At 47.8% G+C, this 13,000-nt stretch overlaps 1 protein-coding gene across 3 annotated transcripts in view; it reads right to left on the bottom strand.

Annotated features, from left to right (window-relative positions):
- AP1S3 (adaptor related protein complex 1 subunit sigma 3) overlaps nt 1-5,425 on the bottom strand; it is a 99,782-nt gene extending 94,357 nt beyond the window's left edge. For all 3 annotated transcript variants that reach the window (XR_004441557.1, XM_033230061.1, XM_033230060.1), the window contains exon 1: nt 5,151-5,425. Coding sequence is in view for 2 of the 3 variants with exons in the window: in XM_033230061.1 (XP_033085952.1) it covers nt 5,151-5,402 (252 nt within the window). In the remaining variant the exon portion in view is untranslated. The remainder of the gene's footprint in view (nt 1-5,150) is intronic.
- Between the last annotated feature and the right edge of the window lie 7,575 nt (nt 5,426-13,000).

Genomic DNA, 13,000 nt, shown 5'->3' with positions numbered 1-13,000 from the left:
ACGGTTCAGCAAATACACAGCGTGCTGCTTCCTTACAGCTGTTGTTGGCAAAATGCCACACAAAAGTTATCAGCAGTTGACAGTACTCACCACAAAAAAAACGAGTGATAGAAACTCAGAAGTAACAATCCTGGTGAGGAGTAAATACAAGTCTCACTGGTGTTTTTAGGAGACCTGTGGGAAGGGCCAGTGGAGGTAAGCCCTCTTGGGACAACTGAACACCACAAAGGTCATTTCTCCCCCGATCCCAAAGCCCTCGACCTTACACTAACTACTGGCCAGCAGCTTAGATCAAGTCTCCGAGGAGGAAAGCGCTCATTAGTGTAACAGATCACTTCACCCTCAAACTGGACCTTAAACTGCCAAAATCATTACATGCTTATTACAATTCATTCAAGCCTCAGACAATAAAATTGATATAGAAGGGAAAGGGGGCGTGGCAGGACCTACAGGTTCATAGTTGGGAGTCAGCAAAAGTCACCCTCACCCTCCACACCTCCATGGGACTACAATGAACAGGGATTTTTTTTTTTTTTTAGGGGAGGAGAAGGGTGTACTCCTACTATTTCAAACTTAAATATACTCTGAATAAAAAATGGCTTTCCAGTTCTGTTTGGTAAGTTCTCTCAAGTCAGATTTTAAATCGTACACCCCAAAAAAAAAACCTTGATTTTTTTTAGCATAAGTCTATCCTACTTTACATAAATAACACACATTATGAGAACAGAATTTGCAGCACAAAAAGATGGTTATTCACATTCCCAAAGCAATCACCATTTGAGTTTCTTTCAATGGATGGCTCTACTGTTTTGTTCACAATGTGGTTTTGAATCACCTCAACTTTTCAGAAGCACGTGGACTACATACATCAAAGTCCACTTGTGTTTTTATTAAAAGTACCCCAAAGCATTTCAACTGTCACCCTATACACCCCCACAGCTATCTTGTTAAAGGCAAAATAAACACATAAATATATACATTAACAACATAATCCTCCTTCATCTGTTAACGTTGCCAACCATTCAACATACATTCTGCCTCATAAGCCTTTTTAAGCACCCTGGGCTCAGCCCGTGGGATTCCTGAAGCGTGGTAGCCCTAACACTGTTTTCCAAGGTAGAGATTTCTAAAAGGTGAGATGGAGAAGTACACAATTGCTTCAAACAGTGTGATCCAGATACAAATACAGTCCCAACATGCACCAGATATGAAATCTCTGTGCCAGAAACCGGGGTCACTGGCACCATGAAATCAAGAACCATTTTCTGTGTGTAAAGTACTAGGTGCCTAGATCTGCCAGTAAGCACCTACCAGTTTCCTAGCATAAGAGTCAGCAAAAGTCAGGAATGAAGCACCAGGAAAGACAGGGAGTTACACAGTGAGCCTCAACAAAGATCTCAGAGCTGCTGGGCAAGGGCCACCGATTCTTTCTTATGACTTGAAGGTAATAACAGAGAAGAGGTGATGGTTACTGAGCACTTACAACGGCAAAGCTGCTTGAAGCACCTTCACACGCATTCACTCATGGTACCTGTTAAACTTCGGGACAGTGATTATGAAACTTTTTGGATGCCTTTACACTCTTTTTTTTTCTTTTTTCTTTTTTTTTTTTTTGAAATGGAGTTTTGCTCTTGTTGCCCAGGCTGGAATGTGATGGCGCAATCTTGGCTTACTGCAATCTCCACCACCCGGGTTCAGGCGATTCTCCTGCCTCAGCCTCCCAAGTAGCTAGGATTACAGGCATGAGCCACCACACCCAGCTAATTTTGGATTTTTAGTAGAGACAGGGTTTCTCCATGTTGGTCAGGCTGGTCTCAAACGCCCGACCTCAGGTGATCCGCCTGCCAATCCCAAAGACCTTTTTGTGTATGTAGGTTATATCCACTGATATTTATTGTATTTGAAATTAAAATGAAAAAATAGATATTAATATATTTTAAAACAATACAGCTTGGGCAACATAGGTAGGCTCCATTCTCTATAAAAAGTAAAAATTCCACTGGACCCAGTTGTTCATGCCTATAATCTCAGCATTTTGGGAGGACAAGATGGGAAGATTGCTTGAGTTCAGGAGTTCAAGACCAGCCCAGGCAACAAAGTAAGATCTAATTTATATAAAAATCAAAAAATTCCCCGGGTGTGATGGCACACACCTGTGGTCCCAGTTACATGGAAGGCTGAGGTAGGAGGATGCCTTGAGCCCAGTAGGTTGAGGCTGCAGTGAGCCATGTTCATGCCACTGCACTCTACACTGTGTGACAGAACAAGCCTTGTCTCAAAAATAAAAAATTAGCTGGGCATGGTGGCATGTGCCTATAGTCCCAGTTACTCGGGAAGCTGAGGTAGGAGGGTTGCTGGAGCCCAGGAAGTTCAGTCTGCTGTGAGCCGTGATCACACCACTGCACTCAGCTTGGGTGACACAAAGACCCTGTCTCAAAAATAAATAAAAATAAAAAAACAAGAGTAAATCTATTACACATTAAACATAAATAACATTTTTATGACCAGTAACAATATTTTCCAAAACAAAATAATAGTGAAAGCATGGCATTGTTTTACAATGTTGCAAATCTCCTTAATATCTAGGCTTATCAAAGACAGTTGGACTTTCCTATCTGCATCTGTGTTCAATCTGTTGTACTATCTCAGCTTATGTAGACGCAAGAAAACTTCACTGTAATCTTCTGAGAATGAGAATGAAATGGGAAAATGAATATCTTAGTATTGTTATGAAAATAGTTTTGACCTTGCAGACCTCCAGTAAAAGTCTTGGGGACTCCTGGGGGTACCCAGGCCATACTTTCAGAACCTCTGCCTTATGAGTTAGGAGATAGTATCTCCATTTTTCAAATGGGCAAACTGAGACAGAGAGGTCAAGGAATCATCCAAAGCCACACTGCTAGAATAGCTCAGAGCAGATAAAATGCAATGAGCATAACAGACTTAACCTCGTTTGTTTGTTGCAAGGATTGAATGAGATCGTGAATATAAAGACCAGGACATCCTGCTTGGCTTATCACAAATGCCCAATAATATTAATGTTTCCCCACCAGGTGTGGTGGCTCACGCCTGTGATGCCAGCACTTTGGGAGGCTGACGCAGGTGGATCACGAGGTCAGGAGTTTGAGACCAGCCTCGCCAACATGGCAAAACCCTGTCTCTACTAAAAATACAAAAATTAGCCGGGCATGGTGGCAGGTGCCTGTAATCCCAGCTACTTAGGAGGCTGAGGCAGGAGAATTGTTTGAATTTCGGAGATGGAGGTTGCAGGGAGCCAAGATCACGCCACTGCACTCCAGCCTGGGTGATAGACCAAGACTCCTTCTCGAAGAAAATAATAATAATAATAATGCTTCCCATTTGGCAAAATCTGGTAGAAAAGCTGGAGAAACTTCCCACGTTTCTGATCAACTCATCACACATATGACACCAGCAAGAAAAAATAAAACTCCACCATAGGTATTTTCCAGAGGAGGAGCTTTTCCTCATAGACAAGACTTTGGCCCATTCCTCAGCACAAAAGCAGCCTTTGATGACTCAGAAAGGCAGGGCCTTATTCCAGCCTCCGTTAGGCAAATGACACTGGTGGACTGGGCATCTGTCACCTTGTTCCTTGGGAAATTTGAGCAAGCCAAGAAAGCTGCTCCATTATTTACAGCATTGTTTTTGCATCACGCTGTATTTACAAGGAACCCTCAACAGACAAAAATGATGCCGCTAGTGTGTGCAGCCAAACCTTTAGCGGGAACCAGCATCTGTGGTCTTGCTGGCCAGGTGCTCAGCTCTCCTTGTTAATCAACTTTCTTAGCCCACGTGGCCCACCCACTCCTGCCTCCGGTGGGCCCACAGGGTGCAGGTCACTCCCCTTCTGTGGATTTGGGAAGTGATCACACACTTGGGGAAGTGGGACTAGTGACTTTCAGACCACCACACTCTCAAAAGGCTGTCCCTAAACAGCAGGCAAGAGCAAGAGGAGCCTGAGCTATCGCTTCCACCCAAGTGCAGTTCACCAGATCTCTCACCAGCAAGGCCGCTGCCGGCCTCAGCTTCCAAACTGACTCCCTATCCCCTGCCCTTACACACCCCAGTCCATTCTCCAACCACAGCCAAAGGGATCTCTTAAAAGTGCACACCAGGCCAGGTGCAGTGGCTCACGCCTGTAATCCCAGCACTTTGGGAGGCCGAGGCAGGCGGATCACCTGAGATCAGGAGTTTGAGACCAGCCTGGCCAACATGGTGAAACCCCTGTCTCTACTAAAAATACAAAAATTAGCCGGGTGTGGTGGCGCGCACCTGTAATCCCAGTTACTCGGGAGGCTGAGGCAGGAGAATCGCTTGAACCCAGGAGGCAGACATTGCAGTTAGCCCAGCTCACACCACTGCACTGCAGCCTAAGTGACAGAGCGAGATCCGTCTCAAAAAAAAAAAAAAAGTGCACAACGGGTAAGGTCAGTTTTCCTGCTAAAACGTTCCCAAGGTTTCCCCTACTCAGTTGGAACCAAAACCAAACTCCTTATTTTGGCCTATAAGAACCCGCTTCACCTGGCACATGCTCACCTCTCCTGCCACAAACAAGGCCTTCTCTCCCCCCACCCCCCGCTTTGCTCTCTCTAATCCACCTGTAGCGCCCCTCCAGGACCTCCAGCAGCTAGAATGTCATGTCCTTGAAGAGGCTTTGCCAAATCAAAAATTGCCATTCCATCCGGTTGTATTTGAGACTTCAGGGCGCTTCTTACTATAGAAGTTCTCTTCATTTTACTTGTATATTACATGTTTCCCTCCCTCCGCATACCCCTCCTAGAAGATAAGCTTCCTGGAGAGCAGGGGCTCCGCCTAGTCCCCCGCGACATCCCCGCGACATCCCCGCGCCCAGCTCCGAGCCCGGCACAGACTAAGTACTCGGCCAACGCGGATCGAATGAATGAATGGAACCGCCGCGCCGCGTTGCCTCAGGAATCCCGGGCAAGCGATCCTGGCGCGCCCGCACCGTCCCGGGCGGCGGGTCCACCGGGCCGCACGCTTCGGGGTACCGGGCAGGACTCGGCCCGCACCCCCACCCGGCCGCGCGTCCGGCCCGGACGCTCCAGGTGCCTCCCCGGAGCGCGAGCGCCCCCACCGCCTACCCGGGCCGGCGGTTCCCCCGCACTCACCATTGTAGCTGCGCGGCCGCCGCCCCCGCCTTGCGAGCAAGGAGGGCTGGAGAAGCGAGGGCGAGAGGCGAGCGCAAGAGCCGGTGCGGCTGACAGGTGAGGCGCCCGGTTTAGACCATGGCTGCTTCCCACAATGCCCTCGCGCTGAAAGTTTTCAGACTCCTCCCAGCGCGGCTGCCTCCTCCCCGCCCGCTCCTCCCCGCTGCCTCCTCCCTGCGCACTCCTCCCCGCTCCCCCCTCCCTTCTCCTCATCTTCTTTCTTCCTTTCTCCTTCCTACCCCCTTCTCCTTCTCCTCCTCCCTCCTTTCTGCCTCTCCTCTGTACCCCCTCCCCGCCCCCGCCTCGGCCGCAGTTGCTCCCTCCCAGCGCCGCCGCACCTGGGAAGAATGCACCTGCGCGCGAGCGCGCCTCTACCCCGACAGCCCGTAGCTCGGAGCAGGTGGGCAGGCTAGAGCTCGTGGCCCGCTAGGAACTCCCTGCGCGGAGAACCCTGGGGACCTTTCCCGATTCTGCCGCACGATTGTGTCCCGTATTCCTTCCACAAACGTTTATCAGACCTGACAAAGATACTTCCGATACACTCGCAGAAAAGTGAGGAAGGCTGTCGTATCCTGAGCCTCCTAGGGAGGGAGCAGTTGGCAGAGAAGGAACTAGAAGCGATTTCTTATCCCCTTCTGCCCCCATTTCACTTTTTAAAAAGTAAGCTCTGCAGTCTAAGGGCAAAGATCATTTTAAGCAGGACTTTGTTTATTTATTTGTTTATTTAGAGACGGAGTCTCGCTCTGTCGCCCACTCTAGAGTGCAGTGGGGCGATCTCGGCTCCCTGCAACCTCCGCCTCCTGCATTCAGGGTGATCCACCCGCCTCGGCCTCCCAAACTGCTGGGATGACAGGCGTGAGCCACTGCTCCTGGCAGCACGCCCTCCTTTTAAGAAGTCGCTCCTGGCTGGGCGCGATGGCTCACGCCTGTCATCCCAGCACTTTGGGAGGCCGAGGCGGGCGGATCACAAGGTCAGGAGATCGAGACCATCCTGGCTAACATGGTGAAATCCCATCTCTACTAACCCATCTCTACAGACTAGATGTAAACAAAGTTTTGAATGCGTATTTCTGTTTTTTTGAGAAAGGGAGTCCACTGGTTTTACCAAATAGCTAAAGAGATCCTACACCCTGCAAAAGTTAAGAATCATTTCCTGGGCCAGGCCTGGTGGCTCACGCCTGTCATCCCAGCACTTTGGGAGGCCGAGGCGGGCGGATCACAAGGTCAGGAGATCGAGACCATCCTGGCTAACACGGTGAAACCCTGTCTCCACTAAAAATACAAAAAAAAAAAAAAAAATTAGCTGGGCGAGGTGGCGGGTGCCTGTAGTCCCAGCTACTCGGGAGGCTGAGGCAGGAGAATGGCGGGAACCCGGGAAGCGGAGCTTGCAGTGAACCGAGATCAGGCCACTGCACTCCAGCCTGGGCGACAGAGCGAGACTCCGTCTCTAAAAAAAAAAAGAAGAAGAAGAAGTCGCTCCTAAGAAGTTGTGGTGTAGAGAGTAGGTTCTCCAATTTCTCTCCTCCCCTTGACTTTTCTTAAGTCTAGAGATTTTGCCTGGGGCATTGAGAGTCTCTAAACCCCCAACCTGTAAGCAGAGTTTTTTCTTTTTTCTTTTAATTATATTTACCAGATAGACAGACTAGATGTAAACAAAGTTTTGAATGTGTATTTCTGTTTTTTTGAGAAAGGGAGTCCACTGGTTTTACCAAATAGCTAAAGAGATCCTACACCCTTGCAAAAGTTAAGAATCATTTCCTGGGCCAGGCCTGGTGGCTCACGCCTGTAATCCCAACACTTTGGGAGGCCGAGGTGGGCGGATCGCTTGAGACCAGAAGTTCGAGACAAGCCTAGCCAACATGGTGAAATCGCACCACTACTAAAAATACAAAAATTAGCTAGGCGTGGTAGCACACGTCTGTAGTCCCAGCTACTAGGGAGGCTGAGGCAGGAGAGAATCGCTTGAACAGGGAGGCAGAGGTTGCAGTGAACTGAGATCATCCAACCTAGGTAACAAAGTGAGACTCAGTCTGGGGGAAAAAAAAATCATTTCCAGGGTGATCCCTGGAACCCCAAAAGTGAAAGTCCTTCCCAGGATCTGTTGTGTACCTTCCTATGGATGTAGGCCCACCCAGGTGACTGAAAGTAAGGGAAACTCCATCCACCCCTGCATTCACACTGCAAATATTCATCACTCTAGGCCAGGCCCTGCAACAGGAGCCTGGGGGACCCAGCTGGGAACAAACAGGTGGTCTGTCTCCTGGAGCTTACAGTCTCTTGTGGGACAACACATAATAAACAAGTAAATCAAATATAAGAAATTAAAATGAGTGCTAAGAAGGAGATATTTGAGTTCCTGGGATGGGCACAGGGAAGCTACACTGATTTAGCTGAGTGGTCAGGTAAGTGCCCTCTGGGGAGGTGACAGGAGACGTGGATGTGAGAAGCCAGTGCTCTGAAGAAGAAGAAGGAAAAAAAAGTCCTTCTGGAAGGACTTCAAAAAAAGGCCTCTACATGAGTTAAGTGCCAGGAGGCCCAGAGGTGGGCAGGGGCCAGAGGCAATGAGTGTTCTCTACATTAGGGCATCACTGCAAGCCCCCAGGAGAGCCAGAGCCTCCAGCCTCAAAGCTCTGAAACCTGGACTTGTGACATTCTGCCAGGGGCATTGGAAGAGGACTATTTCACAACAGTTAAACCCCAAGCAGTGGGGTGATTTCACCTCCTGAAAGAAAAGTGAATCTAGGAGAGCTACTTTTTAACTCCTGTGTTCTCCCTGCAGGGTCTGTTCCTTCCCTATCTCAGGACATCATGCTTTATCTAACTAGATAGAATCTAATGTTTGTGCTTCTCCTCCTTTCTAGGTAACTTCAGGGCAGGGCCCAGCTCTGTGCCACCATCCAGAGCCTTCTGTTGTAAGGGTTTCTTTGCTAATGGGAAAGAAATGGAATTACTAAAGGTGAATTTCAAAGCTAAAGAAATCTCAGGCCGGGCGCCATGGCTCATGCCTGTAATCTCAGGACTTAGGGAGACAGAGGTGGGTGGATCACCTGACATCAGGAGTTCAAGACCAGCCTGGCCAACATGGTGAAACCCCTAATACAAAAATTAGCCGAGTGTGGTGGCGGGTGCCTGTAATCCCAGCTACTCAGGAGACTGAGGCAGGAGAATCGCTTGAACCCTGAAGGCGGAGTTTGCAGTGAGCCGAGATCCCCACTGCACTCAAGCCTGGGCAACACTATGAGATTATCTCAAAAAAAAAAAAAAAAAAAAAAGCTGAAGAAATCATCTCAGTGCTCTTGCCATGACAGTTAAGTCAAATATTAAAACAGGAGAGGCCAGGAGTGATGGCTCATGCCTGTAATCTCAGCACTTTGGGAGGCCGAGGTGGGTGGATCGCCTGAGGTCAGGAGTTTGAGACCAGCCTGACTAACATGGTGAAACCCCGTCTCTACTAAATACAAAAAATTAGCCAGGCGTGGTGGCACGTGCCTGTAGTCCCAGCTACTTGGGAGGCTGAGACAAGAGAATGGCTTGAACCTGGGAGATGGAGGTTGCAGTGAGCCTAGATTGTGCCACTGCATTCCAGCCTGGGCAACAAGAGCTAAACTCCTTCTCAAAAAATAAAAATTAAAAAAATAAAGCAGGAGAAGTTTCCCTTACCGTGTGGCTCATGGTTGGAGAGGGTATAATTAAAAATGTGGAGGTTAAGGGGGGCAGGTAACTTAAAAACTATTAGTGTGCTTTGCCTTTCCTCCTGGCCTGGCTGAGATGGGCAGTGGATGCTCTCTGGGGCCTCTGCCACCCAGTGTGTTTCCCTCCAGATTCTCACACCGTACTCCAAATCACTGAAGAGGGAGGCCCGCAGTGAGCTGGGTTATCTTAGCTGCCCCTAAAATAATGCGTAAGAAAGGGAGCACTGTGGACATGGTACAGGTGACAGCCTGAGGCTCAGAGGCTCAACAGGAATAATAAGAGGCATGCTGGGCACAGTGGCTCAGGCTTGTAATCCCAGCACTTTAGGAGGCCGAGGCAGGAGAATTGCTTAAGGTCAGGAGTTTGAGATCAGTCTGGGCAACATGGGAAGACCCCATCTCTATTTTAAAGATAAGAATAATAATAATAAGTATAAAAAGAAGCTAATAAGAGGCAGGGATAAGCCTAGAATCAAGGCGCTAAGATTCAAGTTGGTTCCCCCTAAAGCCCTACCCCGACAGACCTACTCAGAACACAAGAGTGAGAGTTAAGCAGTGTTTATTTCGTCACTCATTTGTCTCAGAAGAATAACATGCATGTTCAAGCTTTGACTTCTCCTTTAAAAAAAAAAAAGTCTGTAGAGATAGGATCTTACTATGTTGCCCAGGTTGATCTCTAGAATCCCTGGCCTCACGGATCCTCCTGTCTTGGCCTCCCAAAGTGCTGGGATTACAAGCATGGGCCACCACACTCAGCCTTAGTCTCGACTTCTGTATCCCATCTTTGCTCCTGTTCAAACTCCTGACTCCACATCAGGCCCACCAATAGCAAAACCCGAGGGAGGACCAGAGGCCCTATCACTCAAGATGTACCACTCTAAAGAGGAGTTCCCTGGTCAGATCCTAAAGAGGCTTTTAGATTCAAAATCTAATGTCATAGAAGACCAGCACAGTGTATTACGTGGTTCTGGTTAGGTTGTTTATGAGCTGGTGCATGTGACTCTGTGTGTACATTTATTCATAAAACAATGCCCTGGCATTTGGTCAACTTGATTTAGGAGTTTCACTTCTCAGCTCATTCTGTATTTAAATATTAGCAGAAGATGCAGAGAGAATGCAGTAAAAGCAACCATCAAGTCCACAGCAAGGGAGAAGAGCAAGTTAGGGACATGATAATAAAGTAAAATAATGATAATCTATAAACCAAAATACTAACTTCAGAGAAATTGAGAAACATCAAGCTGTGAGTTTAAGAAACTGAAAGAAGCAAAAGAGAGGCCAACTTCAAAGTCAGCTTATGCAGTGCCTTCACAGGCATTAATTGAAGCCTGGTCCTGCTGTTCTTTATTGCCCTCTTATTAATGTCTTAAGTAATCAACATCCCCAGTAATCCCTTCTGCAGCGTTCAGGAATTCATCTTGTCAGGGTGAAACTTTTAGTATGAGGCCTTATGCTCTTTTTTTTTTTTTTTTTGAGACGGAGTCTTGCTCTGCCGCCCAGGCTGGAGTGCAGTGGCCGGCTCTCAGCTCACTGCAAGCTCCGCCTCCCGGGTTCACGCCATTCTCCTGTCTCAGCCTCCCGAGTAGCTGGGACTACAGGCGCCCGCCTCGTCGCCCGGCTAGTTTTTTGTATTTTTTAGTAGAAACGGGGTTTCACCGTATTAGCCAGGATGGTCTCGATTTCCTGACCTCGTGATCCGCCCGTCTCGGCCTCCCAAAGTGCTGGGATTACAGGCTTGAGCCACCGCGCCCGGCCGAGGCCTTATGCTCTTTAGAAACACCCTTTACTTTTCAAAAGAGGGCCTATTATTCCAAATGGAAAAACTCTACTTAATATATTTCTAAAGAATATTTTCAGAAAATTTTTAATTATAAAATAATATAGGTTCATTGCAGATTTGGAAAACATCGGAAAGTGTTATTTCAAAACCTCACTCTAGACTGGGTGCAATGGCTCACCTCTCTAATCCCAGCACTTTGGGAGGCTGAGGCTGGCGGATCACCTGAGGTTAGGAGTTCGAGATTAGCCTGGCCAACATAGTGAAACTCCGTCTCTACTAAAAATACAAAAATTAGCTGGGCATGATGGCAGATGCCTGTAATCACAGATACTTGGGAGGCTGAGGCAAGAGAATCTCTTGAACCCAGGAAGCGGGGGTTGCAGTGAGCCGAGACCACACCATTGCACTCCAGCCTGGGCAACAAGAACAAAGCTCCATCTCAAAAAATAAAAAATAAAAATAAAATAAAAACCTCCCTCTAATTCTACCAACAAGAGGCCAGGTGAGGTGGCTCCCACCTGTAATCCCAGTACTTTGGGAGGCTGAGGCGGGTGGATTCCCTGAGGTCGGGAGTTCGAGACCAGCCTGGCCAACATGGTGAAACCCTGTCTCTACTAAAAATACAAAAATTAGCCGGGCGTGGTGGCGCATGCACGTAATCCCAGCTACTCAGGAGGCTGAAGCAAGATAATTGCTTGAACCCAGGAGGCGGAGGTTGCAGTGAGCCGAGACTGCACCACTGCACTCCAGCCTGGGTGACACAGCAAGACTCTGTCTCAAAAATAATAATAATAATTCTACCAACAAGAAATAACTATTGTTATATTTGGTGTATTTCCTTGCATATTTGTATTCTACAGAGATAGAAAAGGATAGAAAGTTTTTTTATTTTATTTTATTTTTTGGACAGGGTCTCACTTTGTTGCCCAGGCTGGCGTGCAATAGCATGATCTCACCTCACTGCAGCCTCGACTTCCCTGGTTCAAGTGATCCTCCTGCCTCAGCCCCCCATGTAGCTGGGACTACAGGCATGCACCACCACACCCGGCTAATTTTTGTATTTTTCTTAGAGACAGGGTTTTGCCATGTTGCCCAGGTTGGTGCCGAACTCCTAAGCTCAAGTAATCCACCTGCCTCGGCCTCCCAAAGTGCTGGGATTATAGGCGTGAGCCACTGTGCCCAGCTGAAATGTTTTTAAAACCAAAATTGAAATTCTACTGCTGTGGTTTGAATGAGAGCCCCCTCTGAACTTCATGTTGAAACTTAATCCCCACTGTGGTAGTTTTAAGAGGTGGGGCCTTTGGAGAAGTAATGATTAGTGAATGAATGGATTAGTACCTTACCAAAGGGCTGGAGGAAACTAGCTTAGTCCCTTTTTAGCCTTCCATCCCTTCCACCACATGAAGACTCAACTTTCACCCCCCTGGAGGATGCAGCAACAAGGCACCATCTTAGAATAGAGACTGAGCCCTCACCAGATGCTGAACCTGCTGCCTTGATCTTGGCCTTCCAGCCTCCTCTGGAACTGTGAGAAATCCATTTTTTTTTTGAGCAAGAGTCTCACTATGTCACCAGGCTGGTGAGCAGTGGTGCAATCTTGGCTCACTGCAACCTCTGCCTCCCGGGTTCAAGCAATTCCCCTGCCTCAGCCTCCCAAGTAGCTGGGATTACAAATGAGTGCCACCATGGCCAGCTAATTTTTGTGTTTTTTTTAGTATAGACAGGGTTTCACCACGTTGGCCAGGATGGTCTCGATCTCCTGACCTCGTGATCTGCCAGCCTCAGCCTCCCAAAGTGCTAAGATTACAGGCATGAGCCACCATGCCCGGTGATAAATCAATTTCTATTCCTTATAAATTATCCAGCCTTGGGCATTTTGTTATAGCAGCACGAACGAACTGAGACACCTACTGTATGTACTCTTTTGCATCCTACTGGGTTTCTTATAGTAGCACAGTTATGGAACAAATATTGTTTGAACATCTACTCTTGTGATAAGAACTGTGCTTGGCACTGGGCATAGAACAGTGAAGAGAGGAGTCGTGGTCCCTCTCAGGGTGAATGTACAGTGTTATGGGGGAAGACAAATATGAAATAAATAATAGCATACATAAATGTTTAATTATCATGAATGCTCTGAAAGGAAAGGATAAGATGCTAGCAAACATGCAACAAAGAAATTGCTGGTGGACATTTCCTGTTTGCCTCCCCAGCATCCATTCCCCTGCTTCCTGTAATTTTCAGTTTGGGCTTGGGGACCCAATCCACACATAAAGTCTTAACTTTAGGGGTTGCACATGATGCTCTCCTGGCCAATCAGAAGATTGCTTTCCCACAGC

Source organism: Trachypithecus francoisi, unplaced genomic scaffold (assembly GCF_009764315.1).
Source record: "Trachypithecus francoisi isolate TF-2019V2 unplaced genomic scaffold, Tfra_2.0 Lachesis_group13, whole genome shotgun sequence".
Classification (NCBI taxonomy): domain Eukaryota; kingdom Metazoa; phylum Chordata; class Mammalia; order Primates; family Cercopithecidae; genus Trachypithecus; species Trachypithecus francoisi.
The sequence above is the reverse complement of the archived record's forward strand: the minus strand, read 5'-3'. Positions and strand labels throughout refer to the sequence as shown.